Raw genomic sequence first — 23,171 nt, 5'->3', positions numbered from 1 at the left:
ATGAGTGTGGTTAAATTTGTATAACAGTGGTCAGTCAGTGGTCTTCTCCACCCTCCCAAACACATCAAAGAGAGCCTTCAAATAATCATCCGCCGTGCAGTTCTTATTTCCCATCCGCAGGTTCCAGGTTACTTCAGCCGCGGGGCCTCTCAAACTCTCACTCAGCCTCTGTCTCTTCACTGACTCAGCTACACTCCATTCGTCCACAGCCTGAGTGGCCTGGCTCATCCAGCTCTCAAAGTCCTTTTTACCTGTAGGGGTGGGTGACTGCCCAGAGAAGAGGCGCAGCTTGTGGTAATTTTGCCCAGCCCCACTTGTTCCATTTAGGACCAGACTGTCCACCAATCGGCTCATATCAGTGTAGAACGAGGCAGGGGGTATGGTTGCTTTGTCTCCTTCCTTACTCATGGAGCTGGGCCCCGGACGGGTGCTGTCTGGCTGGGAGGGGAATTTCCCTTCTCGGCTCTCCTTCTTCTTCAAGGGGAAAAACACTTTAGCCGGAACATTCTCATCCAGCATCACTTCTTCCATCTAGAACACATCAGGCACATCTTCTCTCCATTCAACTAGTGCTTGCACTATGTCTAGGCCATAATCAGCCCGAGCATCCAGGATATAGACTGCTTGTCCTGGGGCTAAGGCCCGCAAACACCGTCTAATTTCGGTTTCTGTATGTTCTTTCCCAGTTACTTCCAGGACCACACTTCGGTCCAAACTGGCTCCTTGAAACCGTGCCAAGGACTGAGCAAGAGCTAGATTCATCGCTTCTCCCATGACTGGTCCCTGGGGAAGGGCATTCAGGGCTGAAGTGGCACTGAAGATCCCGGACAAGCCCCCAAATGTAGCCTTGCCCCCTGGGGAGTGGCTAAGTGTAGACACAACCTCCTCACTATGTCTGCACCCAGCTAACTATCAGAGTGTACTCTGTATATTATCGGGGGCCCCCTTTACACTAGATTGCAAGATTCTCCTGGATGAATGAGGCCTCACTAGTCTTCGCCAGCAAGGGTGTCCTCAGCCAATCCAAAGAAAGTATTTGTAATCCACAGTAAAGGTGATTAATTAACTGTAATCCCCACGGTAATCATCAGTAATTGTAATCCAAACAGGAAAAAGGAGAAAATAGGTTTCTGTACTCCACTGTTAGTAGTCAATCTAACACTGGGAAGAAGAGGCAAGGCCACGCACTATGCGGAGCTACAGTGTCCTATGGCGACCGTTAGAATTAATTTGGCTTTCTGCTAGAGCAGCTCTGAAGTCCCACCCTGGCTCAGTCTAGAAGTATAGCAGATACTTTAAATTGGATTTCTCTCACCCAATGTGATGAACTCTATTACACAGTCCACTCCAGCAGTGGCCCGCTCTCCTTAGCGACGCTTATGGCCCCTCAGGGCATCCTTCCACTCGGTCACGCTACCGAGATCCTTCCTCACACCGATCACTCAGACTCCGGTGTCCTCCGCTAGGCCTTTGGCCTACTCTCCTGCACTCCGCAGCAGCTCTATCCCTCCTCACAGTGTGCTGTCCACGAGGCAAGAGAGCGAGAGCCGGTCCCGCCCCTCTCTACATAGACACTCCCAGCAGGCTCCGCGAGTAACATTGCTCCCCGGGAGAAGAGCCCAACCACACAGGCAGTCCATGGTCCCCACTCCTCCCAGGACCATATCCCCCACAATTCACAAGTCCATCCTTTGCAAAACTTATAACAGTCTGAACAACACTAGCCTGGCGACCAGGCTACATATATAACGCTAATAAAGTGGATGCTAGGATTTTACATACACTAATATTACATACACTATTATCTTTAATATCGGCAAGTTCCGGGGCCGATACCGATATATATTGGTAAAAGTGAATATCGGCCCTCCAATAATCGGCTTTGCCGATAATTGGTCGATCCCTAGTATATAGCTTCCTCCAAGTCTTGAACATAGATATCAAATATTCTCAGCCGCCCCCATACAAAGCTAGCTGACAACTTAGCTTGTATAAGTTTTGGAACCTTCCAGAATAAGAAATGTTTATTCAAACACAGGCACAAAGAGATATACACTGTGGGACAAAACTGGAACACTTTATTGAAAAACTCACACAGAATATAAACCCCACAGGAGGACATCCCCCTCCTGATCATATTACCCTATGTAACAGAACCTCGACCCACACTGTGCTTGTGGCCTTCCGTCAGAATACCGCTTCCTCCAGTCTGAACATAGATATCAGATATTATAGCCGCCCCCATACAAAACTAGCTGGGACTTAGCTTGTGTAGATCTGGAACAACAACTTTTATTGAACAGACTCACACACAATATATACCACACAGGAGGACATCCCCCTCCTGATCAAATTACCCCACCAGGTCAGGTGCCTGATTACATAATCATATGAAGATGAAATTGTGTACAGAAATATAATTAACATATCTAAAGAACAACCAACACAAACAGTATTCTACTTCCCCTCAGCAACTAACAGATGACAGTGATTTAATTAACATGAGTTAGTTAACTAGCAGTAGGGATAAATGGTGTAGCGCTTAAATAATATAAATTAAACAAATGAACTCCACAGTCCATATAAAAATATCAATCATTGGAAGGAAAGTCCGTATCAGAAAGACGTGCTCCCAAAGGTGTAGCCAATCACTTCACACTCCAACAATTCTGTGCAGAGAGACCACCACCAAGAGAAAAGATGGCCCCTTACCGCAATGAATGGATCCCCACTACAGAGATCAGATACAGCTCTATTCGTACATCTATATGACCATTGCAGACAGTGCCCGGCTCATAGTGACATCCACATCAGCTCCAATGGTTACAGACACAGGTATAGGTGCATATGTGAAGAAAGAGGGACAACTCCCATAGTGAAGTACAGTAATAAGTGTGTTTATTAGATGCACTAGCATAAAATTGGCAACTCACATTTAGCAGCAGATATTACAGCATGTCTCTCTCAAATATCGCCTTTCGGGTCCGGTTTCCAACCAAGAAAATGGCCGCCGCGTCCCTCGTGTGTCCCAGCGTGGCGTGCCGCAAGCTCCTCCTACGCATTTCGTCAGTAAATGACGTCGTCAGGGGGTGTGGCCTGCGGTAAACCAATCACTTTTATACGCCGGACGGGACGGAAGAGGCGGAACTTTGCATAACCACCCGAAACCGGAAGTCGGGTATATGCGCTCCAACAACCGGAACTTCCGGGTCAGAGTACTATAACTCTACATCCTGGCGCCCGACGCTTGCATTCCAGCTCCCTGGAAACATGCGCTTCAGCAGTCGGAACCAGGAAGTTATACAACCCACATAAATCCACAGCAGATGTCAATCTAATAACACTCCGAACACAAATCAGAATGTGTGGATTGCGGATTGCGATATATATATGTACTCAATCTAATAATAATGGGGATGCCAAAAAATCACATGATAACGCGACATGGCCAATTCCCCAATTATGGGCAACATTGATACTAATGGGAATGAATACTTCACTCTTGGCTTCCAAAATACCAGTAGTCCCCATACTTAGTAGCCAAATAGTGCTATAATGCACAAAAACAGCGCCACCACAATGGATCCACCAGGGTGCGCAGCGCCATTATCCTGGTCGCGAAAACAGACCCCGAAGGCTACATACTAAATACAGTGCCAATAATAAAAACAAAAATCAAAAGTACAATATAAATACATAAACAATAAAAACAACAAAAAGGATATAAACTAGTTAACTAGCAGACTTGCTGTCATCGAGCTCACAAAGTACAATACACATTATTATAAGTGGAAACACATCCCCACAGTAGACAATAGATGAGTAAATCAGCTCAATCAACAATGTGTGGAAGACAGGTGTTGAGCTGATGATTTTAGCATCTGCTATGAGTCTGACTGTGTGAAGCAGTCCCCTATTGGCAATCGTCAGCTAGGCCTTTAACATGGATCCTAGGCCTAGAGTCCCAGGGTCTTCATATATTCCTTCAGGTATATTGTTGATAAATATTACTGTTCCATTTGAAGTAATCCAAACCATATTCTCAGTGTCCATTAGGTAGCTGTCCATCATTTTCCCGGTCACCGTGTGTCCCTAATAGACACAGGGTGACTTACACATAAGAGGAGTTGTAACGGAACAGGGCACCCCTGAGCGGGCACCTCCGTTGACAGATGCTCCTAGTGCTTCCCGAGGGCTCCAAGCACTCCACCAGACACCGTAATCACTTCAGACTCCACGAACCGCTGCAGCTTGGTTAGGGTCTCGCCGTCTCCTACCCACCCTGGATCTACGACAAGGCTCCAGGTTCCTGTGGATGAACCTCTCTTTCCCCAGAGAGTGCAGCAGAACAAGCTCTTACACAAGCTCTTACAAGAGCTCAGTGATTATCCAAGGGAGTATGGAGGACATAGCAATCCCTTGCAGCAGATTCCCCCAATAAGAGACAGGACTCTAGATTGAGGTGAAGGAACTCTAGAACAACTTTATTGAACAAGACTTGTATACAGAATTTGGAACATCCTGCCCCCAACAACCGCTTTCCCATTGGTCAATTGCAAAGTACATGCCATTCTCCTTCAGGTCCTCCTTAGCCATGCAAATGAGGACTTGAAAATGAGTCAGCAGGGATTGGTCGGATAGATTGAGTAGAAGGACTGTTATGTGTAATGAGACAGAAGCCCCCAGGGGACAATCAATGTACACAATAGCCAGACACAGAACAATGGGAGGTCATTAGCACTTACAATGAGACAGGGCAATCCACATTCCCAATACACAAACAAAAGGAAAACCTGTCTGACATTGAAATATATGTAATATACACAGCATTTAGGAATTACAGATTTCATGGCAAATAGGAATAAATCTTAATATTTCTATATGGAGATATTGCTGGCAAATATGAAGCAATCCAAACCATTACTTATCTGTCTTTAAATTCCAGTGACGGTGAATACCATCACATAAGAAACAGGAGGGGGGGATGGGCTGTAGCATTACATTACAAACACTTGGTTCTTAAAGGTATACACATACAATAACCATAATGCATACACGAAGGACAATATACAGTGGCTGTATTTGCCACAATGCTCCCCCAGAACCAAGCCGGCATACACAGTCTGATCCATAACGGATCGGCTTGGGGATGTCCGGAGGAGTACTCACAGATCATTTTTCCAGTTCAGTTTGTCGCGATAACCCGTCAGCATTGCCATTCTGTTTTCCGGGGTGGTAGTGAATAGTAAAGTCATACGGTTGTAACGCCAAACTCCAGCGCAACAATCGGGCATTGTCCCCTGCCACTCGGTTTAGCCATACCAATGGGTTGTGATCCGTGAGTAGGGTGAACTGTTGTCCATACAAGTAGGGCTGAAGCTTCATTCCCTATGGAGAAGCTCTCTGCTCAAGTAGGTTATGGGTTGTTCTCTGCCATCTTCTCCAACCGGGCTCTATACTGTTCTTAATCCAAACATTGAAGCGTCTGGACCTCAGAAGGCCAGTAGGTCTCTGTGATGTTGGTCTGGGATCTGGACTGGCAGGAACGCTGAGGGCCTAGATCGTTCCCCAGTAAGATGTCGGTGGGGAGCTTCCGTATCAACCCCACATCAATCAGACCTGACCCGGCACCCCAATTCAAGTGGACCCTCGCAGTGGGTAGTCGGTGTACTGCTCCCCCTGCCATCCGTACCACTGCTGAGCCTCCGGTTCGGGTGGCATCTGGGACCAGGTGTCGCTTGACCAAGGTGAGAGTGGCTCCCATATCTCGGAGGCCTTGAGCGGGCATTCCATTTAACTGGACCGATTGTAGATGGTGCTGTTGGTTCTCCGTAGTGGCTTGCACCGGGTTAGCTTCATGAAGGGTACCCCATTGCTCCTCGGTGTGTTTGAACCTGGGTACGACTGGGGGAACCTCTGTGGGATAGTAGGGGACCGTTTTCCGTGCTGAAGGGGGTGACCCTGGTCGGTGTAACGCTCTTGCGTTTTTTGTTAGTGAATGGATTTGCAGCTGCAGAATTATTACACTCAGTAGTCATGTAGAGATGTGTTGAACAAACATATCCAACTCTCAGGACTCATCACCGTGCACAGCCTGCTTTATGCAAATATACATACACTCAATATGATGTTCCTGGAGTGATAGGATGTATATGATAGTATAGAGGTGAGAGACAGGCGTTAGAAATGGTGAGCACTCAGTAGTAATATTCAGGAGAGTGGTAGGTGATGATAGGTAGTATGCAGATAGGTTTAGCAATCATGTATAGTAACAGGTGGTAGGGGACAGCAGATGAAGTATACAAGAGAGAGTAACCTAGTGCAATGATGTAGATGATGGTAGGCTCAAGAGCTAGCAATCTATGAAGTTATGCAGATGATAGAAATAGTGCTTACATAGTAACAGTCCTTTAGTATGCAGAGGTAGATAGTGTAAGTTAGTTAGGAAGAAATCCCCTGTGGGGTACTTATCACTAGTTGGGTTAGTAGTAGCAAGGTCCAGTAGCAAGAGAGTGATCCGGTAGCGAGATACGGGATCGGTAGCGAAGTTCCGGTTTTGTTCAGGCAAAGGAATAGCTAGAAGCTCCGGCAGCATAGGACAAGACTGGTCAAGCATGCGGTTTGAACGAGCAATGAGTGAGAGAAAACCGGCGATTGAAATAGCCGCTCATAGCGGCGCTCGGCGATGATGTCATCGTTCTTAAAGGTGTATGCGTTCCACCTAGTTAGCAAGGTGGGACGCAATATTAAGGTAGAAATGGGAAATAAGGGTACCAAAGGTACCAGAATCTTACAGTCGGATCCATGCAGCTTGGTTCCTGCTCTGGGTACAGTCTCGTCGATAGTGCCCAAACTGCTTGCACCTGTGGCACTGTACCCCACTGCGGGACGGGTATCAGGGTGTCTGGTGTTTTGGTGTTTGGAGGAGTTTCGCCCCCTCTGTGGTAGTAGTGGTCCTGTGGTGTGAGCCTGCTGCCGGGTCACAACCAGATATGCTTCGTGGATGGTAGATTGGGGAACAAAAGCTGAAGTCAGCTCCCCCAGGTCGTTGCCCAAAATAATGTCTGCGGGTAAATCCTGCATCATGCCCACATCCACATTCCCATTCCCCGCTCCCCAATTCAGGTGTACCTTGGCAGTGGGGATCTTGTAGATCGCTCCCCTGGCTACCCGTACTGCCACACACTCCCCTGTGAGGCTGCCCTTGGGTACTAGGTGGTTGCGGACCAGCGTTATAGTAGCTCCAGAGTCTCGCAACCCCTGTACTTTTCTCCCCTCCATCTGTACCTCTTGTCGGTGCCCTTGGCGGTTGTCAGAAGCCGCTTGGATAGGGTTGACTTCATGTAGTGTACCCAGAGGTTCCTCGGTGGAAGCTGGGACCTCGGGTACTCTGTAGGGTTCCGCTTCGGCACAATGAACTGCTGCTCGGTTGTTGGGTGCCGGGGTATTCCAGCTGGGCCGTAGTCGGTTGCGGGGGCAGTCCCGCTGCATATGTCCCTGCTGGTTGCAGGTGTGGCATCGTATCGGGGGCGAGCCTGATACCTGGGGGTGTAGGTGTTATCGCTTACCCCCGGGCGTGCTGGGACGGCTGCGGTTATGGCTGGTACTGGTGCTGTAGGTCCATAGGTTGCTCTTGGTTGTGTGCGCTGTTCCCTCCTGGTATCTTGGAACTCATCCGCTAACTTGGCTGCGTCTTGTAGAGTGTGGGGTTTCCGATCTCGCACGCAATTCTGCAGATGAGTGAGTATCCTGTTAAAGAACTGCTCCATTACCATTAGCTGGAACAGGTCTTCTAGGGTGTTGACTTGAGTGGCTTCCAACCATCCTTTTGCCGCTCGTTGTAGACGGTGCGCCCATTCTGTGTGAGTGTCTCTGGTGAGCTTTTTAATATCTCGGAACTTTAGGCGGTAGGCCTCTGAGGTAATAGCATACCTAGCTAGAATGGCCTGCTTCACCTTGGCATAGTCTGTACTGTCCTCGTCGGGTACGGCACGGTATGCCTCTGCTGCGCGACCAGATAGTCTCCCTGCCAGTAGGGGTACTCGATCCTCTGCACTGATATTGTGCAGGTGGCATAACCTTTCAAAATCTTGTAGGTAATCATCTACCTCGCCGTCGGTTTCGGTATAGCTTTTAAACGCCTGGTACAGGATCTTGGGCTTCCCCTGGGTAATGACAGGCGTTGGAGCTCTCTCCCCGACTCGCTGACTTGCTTGGTGTTTGATCACCAGGTATTCCTGTACGTCCGCCATCAGCCGGTCCAGTATTTCTCTTGAGTGGGGCTCTGGGTAGTAGGCCAGTCTACTCTGTAGCTCCTTGTCAAATTCACTGCGTTCTGCCTCCTGTGGGCCCGCTGCAGGGGTTGCTCTGTCTCCCTCCATGAGCTCTGCTACAAGGGTCGCTTTTGTTTTGTGGCTGGCGTTTCCCCCTCTAGCTTGCAATAGTTCCTTCAATGTAGTTCTTTTCAATGCTGCATAGTTCACCTCCATTCACCAAGCGTTCGTATACTTTGACATATTTCCCGAATGCTGGTTTTATCCGAATGGCTCGTTCCGTTGTGCTGCTGCCTCTCCTCTTTGTTCGGTAGTTACTGCCGATCGTGGATCTGCTGTGCGGTTTGAAATCCCGTCGCTTGCCACCAGTTGTAACGGAACAGGGCACCCCTGAGCGGGTACCTCCGTTGACAGATGCTCCTAGTGCTTCCCGAGGGCTCCAAGCACTCCACCGGACACCGTAATCACTTCAGACTCCACGAACCGCCGCAGCTTGGTTAGGGTCTTCGCATCTCCTACCCACCCTGGACCTACGACAAGGCTCCAGGTTCCTGTGGGTGAACCTCTCTTTCCCCAGAGAGTGCAGCAGAACAAGCTCTTACACAAGCTCTTACAAGAACTCAGTGATTATCCAAGGGAGTATGGAGGACCATAGCAATCCCTTGCAGCAGATTCCCCCAATAAGAGACAGAACTCTAGATTGAGGCGTAGGAACTCTAGAACAACTTTATTGAACAAGACTTATATACAGAATTTGGAACATCCTGCCCCCAACAACTGCTTTCCCATTGGTCAATTGCAAAGTACATGCCGTTCTCCTTCAGGTCCTCCTTAGCCATGCAAATGAGGACTTGAAAATGAGTCAGCAGGGATTGGTCAGATAGCTTGACCAGAAGGACTGCCATGTGCAATGAGACAGAAGCCCCCAGGGGGCAACCAATGTACACAATAGCCAGACACAGAACAATGGGAGGTCATTAGCACTTACAATGAGACAGGGCAATCCACATTCCCAATACACAAACAAAAGGAAAACCTTATAAACATAAATAGACAGCGCTGTCTATTTATGTTTATAGTTTTTTCTGGTATTTCACCTAGTGAGCAGCAGCTTCAGGTTTTATATATCGTTTTAATTTCCTCATTTTCACTAAATTATACATCACAGCGCGGATAATAATTTATTGTTTTACACAAAAAAAAGGAAAACCTTGCTGACATTGAAAGATATGTAATATACACAGCATTTAGGAATTACAGATTTCATGGCAAATGGGAATAAATCTTAATATTTCTATATGGAGATATTGCTGGCAAATATGAAGCAATCCAAACAATTACTTATCTGTCTTTAAATTCCAGTGATGGTGAATACCGTCACATAAGAAACAGGAGGGGGGGGGGCTGTAGCATTACATTACAAACACTTGGTTCTTAAAGGTATACACATACAATAACCATAATGCATACACGAAGGACAATATACAGTGGCTGTATTTGCCACAGGGGTCCAGGGAGCTGAGAGAGGGATTTCTCAACTTCTCTAAGGTAAGTTGGGGCCCCCCAACCAAAGTGACTCCCATCACACCCTAACAATACAAACTGTACACAGGAATATAATTACCATAACTAAACATTAAGTTAATTAAACTGACCACCTGGACAATCAGGGATCTCAGTCCAGGTCAGACTTGTCGGCATCACTCGTACAATACACATTATTACAAGTGTAAACACATCCCCTAGCAGACAATAGGTGAGGTAATTAGCAAAATTAACAATACAAACAGTGATCCCCCCATCTAGCAACTACTAACTGACAATGATACAATTAACATGCTAAATAACTCAGAACTTAAACCAGCCTGGGTGACCAGACTGCCGACAACAAGGCTAAAACAAAGTAAATTACACATTATCCTACGTATAAACACAGAACACTTTATTAAACAGACCATAGCAGGAGACTCCAGTAGCAGACTGTCCGTCTCCGACCTACAATAGTCTATGAGGCAAAGCTCATCCAATGTTCCATCATTCTGATACAGTGGAATTAATGTATCATAGATTTCTTGAGGGATATTGTGGATAAATATTACTGTCCCATTTGAAGCAATCCAAACCATATTCTCAGTGTCCATTAAGTAGTTGTCCATAATTTCCTTGGTCACCCTGTACCCCTAATAGACACAGGGTGACTTATACATAAGAGGGCCCTAGGGAGCTGAGACAGGGATTTCCCAACCTCTCTAAGGTAAGCTGGGTTCCACAGGCCCCCTCAACCAAAGTGATTCCCGTCACAGGCATCTAGGCTCTAAACATGGATCCCGTGGCTACATTCCCAGAGTCGGTGTGTTTTGGGGAGACATGAACTTAAATCAGAAACAAGACCATTCCATGGATCCCTCAGCATACACTTTCCAAAGAGTAGTGCTTCCTTAAATGCCAGGGCCCATAGTCAGTAGGTAAGAGGGTTGCTCCCAGTCCTCTCCAAAAATCTGTCCTGGGTGAGTCTATCACACTCCTGACCCCTGCAGTCTGTGTGTCGCTTGTTCCTGGTCCCTGCACTCCTTGCACCATTTACTACTTAATCCTGCCCTTATTTATATCACTTACTCTTTACTTCTGCACTATGTGCCAGAGTCACTTCTGACCTTGGCACTCTTTGTGTTACTTACTGCTGGCCCCCTTCACCCTGTACATCACTTACTCCTGAACATGCACCCCCCTCCCCCGTGTCACTGTGGTCACACATTGAATTTGCAGGGTACTCTGACAGTGACATTGACCGACCTGTGTTCCTCAGAGTGAGAGGCGTCTATACCGTCACCCGGGGAGATCGAATGACAGAACATGAAAATCATTTATACAAATTCAGACTGAGATGCAAAACAGAGAGAGAGCGATGCATGGGGCGTTTCTGCACACCCAACATTCACAATGTATACCAGGCTGGCATCCTTATTTCACTCGGTTATACCAGGCTGGCATCCCCATTCCACCCCCTTATACCAGGCTGGCATCCCCATTCCACCCCCTTATACCAGGCTGGCATCCCCATTCCACCCCCTTTTACCAGGCTGGCATCCCCATTCCACCCCCTTATACCAGGCTGGCATCCTTATTCCACCCTTTTATACCAGGCTGGCATCCACATTCCACTCCCTTATACCTGGCTGGCACCTCCATTCCACCCTTGTATACCAGGCTGGCATCCCCATTCTACCCCCTTATACCAGGCTGGTACCCCCATTTCACCCCCTTAATACCAGGTGAGACGGGCGGGAGTCACTTTGGTTGGGGGGCCCGTGGAACCCAGCTTACATTTGAGAGGTTGAGAAATCCCTGTCTCAGCTCCCTAGGCCCCCTTATGACTAAGTCACCCTGTGTGTATTAGGGACACAGGGTGGTCATGGAAATGATGGACGGGTACTTACTAGACACTGAGTAAATGGTTTGGATTACATCGTTACATAGTTTGTGAGGTTGAAAAAAGACATCAGTCCATCCAGTTCAACCTATGATGTGTGTGTGTTTGCTGTTAACCGTACATTGTATACCCCTGTATGTTGTACATTGTATACCCCTGTATGTTGTACATTGTATACCCCCTGTATGTTGTACATTGTATACCCCTGTATGTTGTACATTGTATACCCCTGTATGTTGTACATTGTATACCCCTGTATGTTGTACATTGTATACTCCTGTATGTTGTACATTGTATACCCCCTGTATGTTGTACATTGTATACCCCTGTATGTTGTACATTGTATACCCCTGTATGTTTTACATTGTATACCCTCTGTATGTTGTACATTGTATACCCCTGTATATTGTACATTGCCCCTGTATGTTGTACATTGTATACCCCTGTATGTTGTACATTGTATACCCCTGTATGTTGTACATTGCCCCTGTATGTTGTACATTGTATACCCCTGTATGTTGTACATTGTATACCCCTGTATGTTGTACATTGTATACCCCTGTATGTTTTACATTGTATACCCTCTGTATGTTGTACATTGTATACCCCTGTATATTGTGGTCTCTAAGGTGCCCATCTAAATTTTTTGAAACTATCAATGCTCCCCGCTGATACCACTGCTTATGGAAGAGAATTCCACATCCTTACTGCTCTGACAGTAAAGAACCCCTTACGTATTTTAAGGTTAAACCGTTTTTCCTCTAGTTTTAGTGAGTGGCCACGTGTCTTATTGTATCTCCTTTCTCTGAATAGTTTGTTCCTTATGCTCGGGTCACCAGTACAGTATTTGTACATTGATATCATATCCCCCCTCAATCGTCTCTTCTCCAGAGAGAATAAGTTCAGTGCTTGTAGTCTTTCCTCATAGCTGATGTCCTCCATTCCCCTAATTATTTTTGTTGCCCTTCTCTGGATTCTCTCCAGTTCCAGCACATCCTTCCTGAGGACCGGTGCCCAGAACTGGACAGCATACTCCAGATGTGGCCGGACCAGAGTCTTGTAGAGTGGAAGAATAATCTCTTTATTTCTGGAGTGAATCCCCTTTTTTATACATCCCAGTATTCTGTTGGCTTTGCTTGAAGCGGCTTGGCATTGCATGCCACTGCCAAGCCTGTTGTCTACCAGTACCCCCAGGTCCTTTTCCATCCTAGACTCCCCCAGAGGTTCCCCCCCTAGTGAGTAGCTTGCTTTCTGGTTTCTGGCACCCCAGTGCATTACTTTACATTTTTCAACATTAAACCTCATCTGCCATGTAGTTGCCCACCCTCCCCCCACCCCGTTATTTTGTTCAGGTCCGCTTGTAAGGTTTCCACATCCTGCATAGAAGATATTGGCATGCTTAGTTTAGTATCATCTGCAAATACTGAGATTGTACTAGATATCCCCTCCTCTAGATCATTTATGAATAAATTAAACAGGATTGGCCCCAGGACAGAACCCTGGGGGACCCCACTTTCCACACCCGCCCAATCCGAGTACTCCCCATTAATCACCACCCTCTGTACTCTCCCCTGGAGCCAGTTCTCTATCCAGGTACTCACCTTATGATCCATACCTACCTTCCTTAGTTTGTACAGTAAGCGTTTGTGGGGAACGGTGTCAAAGGCCTTTGCAAAGTCCAGATACACCACATCCACAGGCTTTCCTTTATCCAGATACACCACATCCACAGGCCTTCCTTTATCCAGATACACCACATCCACAGACCTTCCTTTATCCAGATACACCACATCCACAGACCTTCCTTTACCCAGATACACCACATCCACAGACCTTCCTTTATCCAGATACACCACATCCACAGACCTTCCTTTATCCAGATACACCACATCCACAGACCTTCCTTTATCCAGATACACCACATCCACAGGCCTTCCTTTATCCAGATACACCACATCCACAGGCCTTCCTTTATCCAGATACACCCCATCCACAGACCTTCCTTTATCCAGATACACCACATCCACAGGCCTTCCTTTATCCAGATACACCACATCCACAGGCCTTCCTTTATCCAGATACACCACATCCACAGACCTTCCTTTACCCAGATACACCACATCCACAGACCTTCCTTTATCCAGATACACCACATCCACAGCCCTTCCTTTATCCAGATACACCACATCCACAGGCCTTCCTTTATCCAGATACACCACATCCACAGGCCTTCCTTTATCCAGATACACCACATCCACAGACCTTCCTTTATCCAGATACACCACATCCACAGCCCTTCCTTTATCCAGATACACCACATCCACATGCCTTCCTTTCGTAAACCCGTGCTGATTAATACAAATGATACTGTTTCAAGAAGCAAATTCTTGGATATAGTCTCTTATCATCCCCGCCAATAGTTTACATACTATCGATGTTAGCCTGACTGGCCTGTAGTTACCAGGTGAATGTTTCTGCCTTTTTTTGATTATTGGTACTATGTTGGCCCTTCGCCAATCAGCTGGTACTATTCCTGTCAGTATGCTGTCCATAAAGATTAGGAATAATAGTTTGATTATCACCTGACTGAGTTATTTGAGGACTCTCGGGTGTAAGCCATCCAGTCCTGGTCATTTATTTATGTTAAGCTTTTCTAGTCTTTTCAGGACTCCGGCTTCTGTTAGCCAAAAGCGTGTATCCTGCGACATGTTGCTAACAATACAGCCATGGTTGTTATATCCCCTCCTTTTCCTGTGTGAAGAGTAGACCGAGGAGAAGAATGCCTTTAGTACAGTTGTCTTCTCCTTGTCATCTGTAACCAGCTTCCCTTCACCATCGTTTATGGGGCCAATATGCTCTGACCTCGCTTTCTTACTGTTAATATATACTACATTACCAAAAGTATTGGGACGCCTTTACACACACATGAACTTTAATGGCATCCCAGTCTTAGTCCGTAGGGTTTAATATTGGGTTGGCCCACCCTTTATTAAGCCCGCCCGCCCGCGATAGGCTCGCAAGTCAGTGACAGGCGAGTGACGTACCGATACGTCACTCTGCCTGGCCGGGGCTGACCGCCGCAGTATATAGTCGTGCGGTGGTCGGCAACCGGATAACAGCTTCAACTCTTCTGGGAAGGCTGTCCACAAGGTTTAGGAGTGTGTCTATGGGAATGTTTCACCATTCTTCCAGAAGCGCATTTGTAAGGTCAGTCACTGATGTTGGACGAGAAGGCCTGGCTTGCAGTCTCCGCTCTAATTCATCCCAAAAGGTGTTGTATCAGGGTGAGGTCAGGACTCTGTGCAGGCCAGTCAAGTTCCTCCACCCCATACTTGCTTATCCATGTCTTTATGGACCTTGCTTTGTGCAATAGAGGGGGGATTATGGTGTGGGGTTGTATTTTAGGGGTTGGGCGCTTAGCTTCAGTGAAGGGAACTCTGAAGGTGTCAGCATACCAAGACATTTTGGACAATTTCATGCTCCCAAATTTGTGGGAAGAGTTTGGGGATGGCCCCTCCCTGTTCCATCATGACTGCGCACCAGTGCACAAAGCAAGGTCCATAAAGACATGGATGAGCAACTTGACTGGCCTGCACAGAGTCCTGACCTCAAACTGATAGAACACCTTTGGGATGAATTAGAGCAGAGACTGTGAGCCAGGCCTTCTGGTCCAATATCAGTCCCTGACCTCACAAATGCTCTTCTGGAAGAATGGTGAAACATTCCCATAGACACTCCTAAACCTTGTGGACGGCCTTCCCAGAAGAGGTGAAGCTGTTATAGCTGCAAAGGGCGGAGCCAACTCAATATTGAACCCTACGGACTAAGACTGGGATGCCATTAAAGTACATGTGTGTGTAAAGGCCGGCGTCCCAATACTTTTGGTAATACACGTGCTCCTCGCGCCTCGCTCCTCACTCCTCGCTGTGTGATTTGTATATTTGTGGAGATTTTGTATCTCGGGAATTCTGCTCTCTCAGCTCCGAGTCTCCGAATTGATTTTCCTTCTTAGATTTCCATATTGTCCTTCTCTATAAATGTGACACCTCTGGTCTCCTCCACCTGATCCCCCCCAGAGACCCCAGTCCTTTCCCACAATCCTCCGCTCCCACCAGTCACTGCAGAGCCTGGAGCCCAATGACGGTGAATTGCTGATCTGCGGAGGTCTGGGGAGGATGGGATGACTCTACCGGTGTATGATCGATTGTGTGTGTGGGATCCTGCCCCAACCCCCCCCCCCCCCTCTCAGGTCCATCCTAAGATAACACTCATCATCCGCCATAGATTTTCCCCAAAATGTCCCCTCCACGGACACCAACATCCGTGTCCCCATCACCCTCACATGTCTGCCGGGACCTTCAGGTGACCCTCCGGCCAGTACTGGTTTGGATAGAGAAGAGTGATAATCTGTGCAGGAGGCCCTCTGCTCCTTGTGTCCGGGTGAAATACTCTGCGGGGGAACTCTTTCTGTAGTCAGGGGCAGATACAACCCTCATACACTATATTACCAAAAGTATTGGGACGCCTGCCTTTACACGCACAGGAACTTTAACCTCTTCCCACCCGCCGTATAATAAAATGAGGGTGGGTGGCAGAGGCGTAACTAGAACCTTCAGGGCCCGATGCAAGAAACCATGAAGGGCCCCCCAGACCCCTGGCCGGGGCTCTTCCCACTAATCCTGGGGCTCTTTACTCTCATTGCATGGCCTTTTATTACGGTCCCGCATCAGGATCCTTTCACAAGTTCTGCAGTGGGCCCCCTTCCTGCAATCTTGGGGCCTCCCCACAGTGGTGAAATGCCAGGGCCCGGTCGCAAGTGTGACCTTTGAGATCCTAGAAGTTCACCCACTGGTTTGCTACCGGGCCCCCTGGAGCATGGGGCCCGGTAGCGATTGCAACCCCTGCAACCCCTGTAGTTACGCCCCTGGTGGGTGGGATGTACTCTCATTCTGGGAGAACGTCATATGATGACGCCCCAGAACCGCCATTCTGCGGGGACACGCAGCACATCGATTCAAGGACATGGCGAGACCCTGATCTCGCAGCTCTATACCCATGTGATCGGCTGTGTCCAATCAATTGTAAACAAGGAAGTGCCGCTTATCGGCTCTCCTCGGCTCACACAGACAGCCAATCAGCGGCATCTCTTCACAGGTAATCAGGGCACTGATCATCAGTGCAGTCCCAGCAATGCCCATCAATGACACCAATCAGTGTCCATTAGTGATGCCAGTTAGTGCTGCCTTTTAGTGCCCATCAGTGCCTGCTCATAAGTGCCGCCCATTAGTACCGCCTATCAGTTCCCATCAGTGCCACCTAACAGTTCTGCATATCATTGCCACCTATCAGTGCTCATCAGTGCTGCATATCATTGGCACCTATCAGTGCCCATCAGTGCGGTATGTTAGTGCCCCCTCATCAGGGGCACCTAATTAGTGCCCATAAGTGGTTGGGTTTTTCCTCTCTGAGATCCCGGGTGGTGGGCGGGACTTCCTCTCTGAGATCCTGGGTGGTGGGCGGGGCTTCCTCTCTGAGATCCTGGGTGATGGGCGGGGCATTGCTCTCTGAGATCCTGGGTGGTGGGTGGGGCTTCTGCTCTGAGATCCTGGGTGATGGGCGGGGCTTCCTCTCTGAGATCCTGGGTGGTGGGTGGGGCTTCCTCTCTGAGATCCTGGGTGGTGGGCGGGGCTTCCTCTCTGAGATCCTGGGTGGTGGGCGGGGCTTTCTCTCTTGGATCCTGGGTGGTGGGCGGGGCTTCCTCTCTGGGATCCTGGGTGGTGGGCAGGGTATTCTTCTATTGTGCCAAACTGTGGACCACAAAATATGAAAAATTGATTAATTGGGACCGTTCTTCTTCCACCTTCATACTTGGAGTCCAGAATGAGAGAAATGTACTTCTCCAATGCAGAAGGGTGGAGGGTGCAGAGAGGAGGGGGCAGTGAATGGTGCAGGAGGGTGGAGAATATAGAGAGGAGGGGGTGGTGGAGGGTATATGGAGGAGGGGTAGACGGTATAGAGAGGAGGGGTGGAGGGTATAAAGAGGAGGGGTGGAGGGTATAGAGAGGAGGGGTGGAGGGTATAGAGAGGAGGGGTGGAGGGTATAAAGAGGAGGGGTGGAGGGTATAGAGAGGAGGGGTGGAGGGTATAGAGAGGAGGGGTGGAGGGTATAGAGAGGAGGGGTGGAGGGTATATAGAGGAGGGGTGGAGGGTATAGAGAGGAGGGGTGGAGGGTATATAGAGGAGGGGTGGAGGGTATAGAGAGGAGGGGTGGAGGGTATAGAGAGGAGGGGTGGAGGGTATAAAGAGGAGGGGTGGAGGGTATAGAGAGGAGGGGTGGAGGGTATAAAGAGGAGGGGTGGAGGGTATAGAGAGGAGGGGTGGAGGGTATATAGAGGAGGGGTGGAGGGTATAGAGAGGAGGGGTGGAGGGTATAGAGAGGAGGGGTGGAGGGTATAGAGAGGAGGGGTGGAGGGTATATAGAGGAGGGGTGGAGGGTATAGAGAGGAGGGTGCAGGGAGGTGGGAGGGTTATGGGAATCTGGTGGGTGCAGAGAAGGGGGATGTAGGAGGCGGGGGGGGGGGTACCATAATTTGGTGGATTGGTGGATGATGGTGTTCTCTCTATGTAGGTGTTCACCAGATATGGAAAGTGCTACACGTTTAATTCGGGGAAGCCGGGCTTCGAACTCCTCTACACACTGAAGGGTGGAACTGGGAATGGACTGGAGCTGATGATGGACATACAGCAGGACGAGTACCTACCTCTGTTTGGTGAGACAGGTAAGTGACCCATCGCCCTCCAGGTAACAGGCCTGAGACTGGAGGTGACCCCACTTTGTGTCCGTCAATGGAAGTCATTGTCCAGTGTGGTGTCTGGGGGGGGCGCCATTGCTCATCTTACTTCCAGTATGTTTCTAATTGAAGCCCAACTCCAGGCAAATAAAAAAGAATCCCATGCGGGTGCTACAGGGAGGAGCCAAGGATAGGGGGCTGTACATAGTCTGTGGGAGGGGCCCAGCAGGTAAGTTTACAGGTGGCTTCCTCTGTATTTGTAGTTTTGGGGTCACTCTTTGCTGTGTTGGGGTCACTCTTTGCTGTGTTGGGGTCACTCTTTGCTGTGTTGGGGTCACTCTTTGCTGTGTTGGGGTCACTCTTTGCTGTGTTGGGGTCACTCTTTGCTGTGTGGGGGTCACTCTTTGCTGTGTTGGGGTCACTCTTTGCTGTGTTGGGGTCACTCTTTGCTGTGTTGGGGTCACTCTTTGCTGTGTTGGGGTCACTCTTTGCTGTGTTGGGGTCACTCTTTGCTGTGTTGGGGTCGGGTTGATGGAAATTGTTGGTGAGATTTCTTCTCTGATTCCTCCTGACAGCTGAGACGTCTCTGGAGGCCGGAGTGAAGGTCCAAATCCACAGCCAGGATGAGCCGCCATTTATAGACCAGCTGGGCTTCGGTGTGGCCCCCGGATTCCAGACATTTGTGTCATGTCAGCAGCAGCAGGTACACAGCAAGAAAACCCCCTCGTTCATCATCACCGATCCTCATCACCCAACAAATCAACACCGATCCTCATCACCCAACACATCATCACCGATCCTCATCACCCAACACATCATCACCGATCCTCATCACCCAACACATCATCCATCATCACCGATCCTCATCACCCAACACATCATCACCGATCCTCATCACCCAACACATCGTTCATCATCACCGATCCTCATCACCCAACACATCATCACCGATCCTCATCACCCAACACATCATCACCGATCCTCATCACCCAACACATCATCACCGATCCTCATCACCCAACACATCATCACCGATCCTCATCACCCAACACATCATCCATCATCACCGATCCTCATCACCCAACACATCATCCATCATCACCGATCCTCATCACCCAACACATCATCACCGATCCTCATCACCCAACACATCATCACCGATCCTCATCACCCAACACATTGTTCATCATCACCGATCCTCATCACCCAACACATCGTTCATCATCACGATCCTCATCACCCAACACATCGTTCATCATCACCGATCCTCATCACCCAACACATCATTCATCATCACCGATCCTCATCACCCAACACATCATACATCATCACCGATCCTCATCACCCAACCCATCATAACCGATCCTCATCACCCAACACATCATACATCATCACCGATCCTCATCACCCAACACATCATCACCGATCCTCATCACCCAACACATCATCACCGATCCTCATCACCCAACACATCATCACCGATCCTCATCACCCAACACATCATACATCATCACCGATCCTCATCACCCAACACATCATCACCGATCCTCATCACCCAACACATCATCACCGATCCTCATCACCCAACCCATCATAACCGATCCTCATCCACCCAACACATCATCCATCATCACCGATCCTCATCACCCAACACATCATAACCGATCCTCATCACCCAACACATCATCCATCATCACCCAACACATCATCACCGATCCTCATCACCCAACCCATCATAACCGATCCTCATCCACCCAACACATCATCCATCATCACCGATCCTCATCACCCAACACATCATAACCGATCCTCATCACCCAACACATCATACATGAGTAGGCCTCATACTTCCTGATGGAGAAGCTTCCTCCGAGGAGTACGGAGCTTCTTTTCATTGGTCCCCATTCTAATCGGTGCGACCTTAGAAACGGTGCCGGCGCTACTTTGGTGCAACTTTTGATGCGACTTTGGTCCAGAGAATTAAAAGTCGGATCAATGTTACATTAATGGAACCTAATATTTCATTGGTCTGGGATTGTCACATGTCTTCCCGAAATGAATCCGATTGGATTACAGCTTCTCTATGAAAGTCATGAACTTTTCTTTCCTCAAATTCTTCCTCAGCTGACGTATCTGCCTCCTCCATGGGGGGATTGTAAGGACACCCCGTTTAAGTCGCCCTACTTTGTCAACTATAGTATAACGGCCTGCCGCATCGACTGTGAGACCCGCTACATCCTGGAGATCTGCAATTGCCGCATGGTCCACATGCCAGGTGAGAGGCCGGGTCTCTTCTGGGGTGTATTGGGGGGGGGGGGGGAAGGGAAGATTCTCCTTCTGATTCCCCTATTCTTTCCTTCTCTCCAGGTGATGGGCCGGTCTGCAGCCCCGAGCAGTATATACGTTGTGCTGATGAAAACCTAAAGAAAATAGGTGGGTGCAATCATCACCCCGAGGAAGAAGGAGGAAGGCCATTGTCTAATGTCCTGGAATTGGAGGAAGATCTAAAAGTATTCACACCCCTTGAAATTTCCCCCATTTTTCATGTTACAACCAGAAACTTAAATTTATTGGGATTTTATGTGATAGACCGACACAAAATTGTGAAGTGGAAGGAAAATGATAAATGATACAAATAAATTCTTCTCACTCTTCCATAAAGGGCAGATTTGTGGAGTGACGACTAATAGTTGTCCTGTGGACAGATTCTTCCACCTGAGCTGTGGATCTCTGCAGTTCATCCAGAGTTCCCATGGGCCTCTTGGCTGCTTCTCTGATGAATGCTCTCCTGGGTCAGTTTAGGTGGACGGCCATGTCTTGGTAGGGGCCCGGCCGGTCAGTTTAGGTGGATGGCCATGTCTTGGTAGGGGCCCAGCTGGTCAGTTTAGGTGGATGGCCATGTCTTGGTAGGGGCCCGGCCCTTCAGTTTAGGTGGACGGCCATGTCTTGGTAGGGGCCCGGCCCTTCAGTTTAGGTGGACGGCCATGTCTTGGTAGGGGCCCGGCCCTTCAGTTTAGGTGGACGGCCATGTCTTGGTAGGGGCCCGGCCCTTCAGTTTAGATGGACTAGGGTCCAACTGGTAGGGTTGCAGTTGATTTCCCATGATGGATTGATCAGCGCTCCGTGAGATGGTCAAAGCTCGGGAGATTTTTTTTTATAACCTAACCCTGCTTTACACTTCTCCACAACTTTATCCCTGACCTGTCTGGTGTGTTCCTTGGCCTTCATGATGCTGTTTGTTCACTAAGGTTCTCTAACAAACCTCTGAGGACTTCACAGAACAGCTGTATTTATACTGAGATTACATTACACACAGGGGGACTCTATTTACTAATTAGGTGACTTCTGAAGGCAATTGGTTCTTCTAGATCAGTGGTTTGCAACCAGGGTTCCTCCACAGGTTGCTGGGGGTTCCTTGAGCAATGACCAGTTTCTACCTCTCAGATAAGTTCCCCCTGACACCAATGATCTTTTTAGCTATCTGGAAGAAGGTAATTCTTCCCAATGTCCAGAAGTGTAAGGATCATCTTCCCACGACCATCACACTAATGTATCAGGAGTTGTAGATTTGGTCATTTTTATCAGGGGTTCCCTGAGATCTGAAAATTATTTCAAGGGTTCCTCTGTGTTGAAAAGGTTGAGAAAGGCTGTTCTAGAATTTAATTAGGGGTGTCAGAGTAAAGGGGGGTGAATACAAATGCAGCCACACTTTTCACAGATTTATTTGTATCATTTTCCTTCCACTTCACAATTACGGCCACTTTGTGTCGTCTATCACAGAAAATCCCAATAAAATACATTTACGGTTTTGGTCGTTACATGAGAAAATGTGGGACATTTCAGGGGGTGTGAATACTTTTTCATGACACTAATTTCTCCCCAATTGTTCCAATTATTTTCCTGGATGGAGGGGTGGGGTACAGACCTGGCTATCCTCACAGGAGACTTGTATCCTCACGATGGGGGGGATGGGCAGGATTTAGTAGTAAGATACATTTTAACCACTTGCCGACCACCGCAAGTACATATACTGCGGCGGTCAGCCCGGTGCAGGCAAAGTGACGTATGGGTACGTCACTCGCTTGCAAGCCAATAGGGGGCGAGCGCGCGCCGCCAGAGGCACGCTCCCGCCCCCGCTCGTTCACTGTGATCCCCGCGCGTGTGACTGGCGGCTCCGATGTCCGCCGTCCGCTCGCGATCTCCCGCAGGAGAGGGAGAAAGGCAGGCGGTGATGTAAACACAACCGTCTGTCATTCTCCCTGTGTAACTGCAGAGATCATACGATCCTGCTATGTAGGATCCTATATCTCTGTAGTTACACAAAGAGCCACATCCCATAACAGTTAGAAGCACACCCCTAGGGACACACACAGCCCCTCCCTCTCCAATAAAGTTAACCCCTTCCCTGCCAGTGTCATTTTTACAGTAACAGTGCATATTTATAGCACTGATTACTGTAGTATTGTCACTGGTAACCCCAAAAGTGTCAAAAATGTCATTTAGGGGTCCGATCTGTCCACCGCAATGTTGCAGTCCCGCAAAAAAAATCGCAGATCACCGCCATTACTCGTTGTAAAAAAAAAACAATAAAAATTACAAAAATCTTTCCCTTAGTTAGTAAATGCAATAACTTTTGCGCAAACCAATCAAAATACGCTTATTGCAATTTTTTTTACC

At 48.4% G+C, this 23,171-nt stretch overlaps 3 protein-coding genes across 3 annotated transcripts in view; 1 reads left to right on the top strand and 2 right to left on the bottom strand.

Moving 5' to 3' along the window:
* Positions 1-23,171, bottom strand: part of LOC309556128 (uncharacterized protein) — a 419,953-nt gene that overhangs the window by 309,093 nt on the left and 87,689 nt on the right. The gene's annotated exons all lie outside the window — the stretch shown is intronic.
* Positions 1-23,171, top strand: part of LOC309556620 (acid-sensing ion channel 1C-like) — a gene marked incomplete at its 5' end in the record, with an annotated part of 83,143 nt that overhangs the window by 25,325 nt on the left and 34,647 nt on the right. The window contains 4 exons of the mRNA XM_082259054.1: positions 18,332-18,482; positions 19,070-19,197; positions 20,619-20,781; positions 20,862-20,927. Of these exons, the coding sequence (XP_082115180.1) occupies positions 18,332-18,482; positions 19,070-19,197; positions 20,619-20,781; positions 20,862-20,927 (508 nt within the window). The remainder of the gene's footprint in view (positions 1-18,331; positions 18,483-19,069; positions 19,198-20,618; positions 20,782-20,861; positions 20,928-23,171) is intronic.
* On the bottom strand, positions 532-8,489 carry LOC309555664 (uncharacterized protein; the record flags this gene model as incomplete). The annotated part of the gene is given in 3 exon segments (XM_082257696.1): positions 532-783; positions 6,883-7,532; positions 7,535-8,489. Coding segments are annotated over 3 exon segments (1,857 nt in total).

The sequence above is a fragment of the Pelophylax lessonae genome (genome assembly GCF_965119305.1).
Source record: "Pelophylax lessonae genome assembly, chromosome: 5".
Classification (NCBI taxonomy): domain Eukaryota; kingdom Metazoa; phylum Chordata; class Amphibia; order Anura; family Ranidae; genus Pelophylax; species Pelophylax lessonae.
This window is presented reverse-complemented; position numbering and strand designations above follow the sequence as displayed.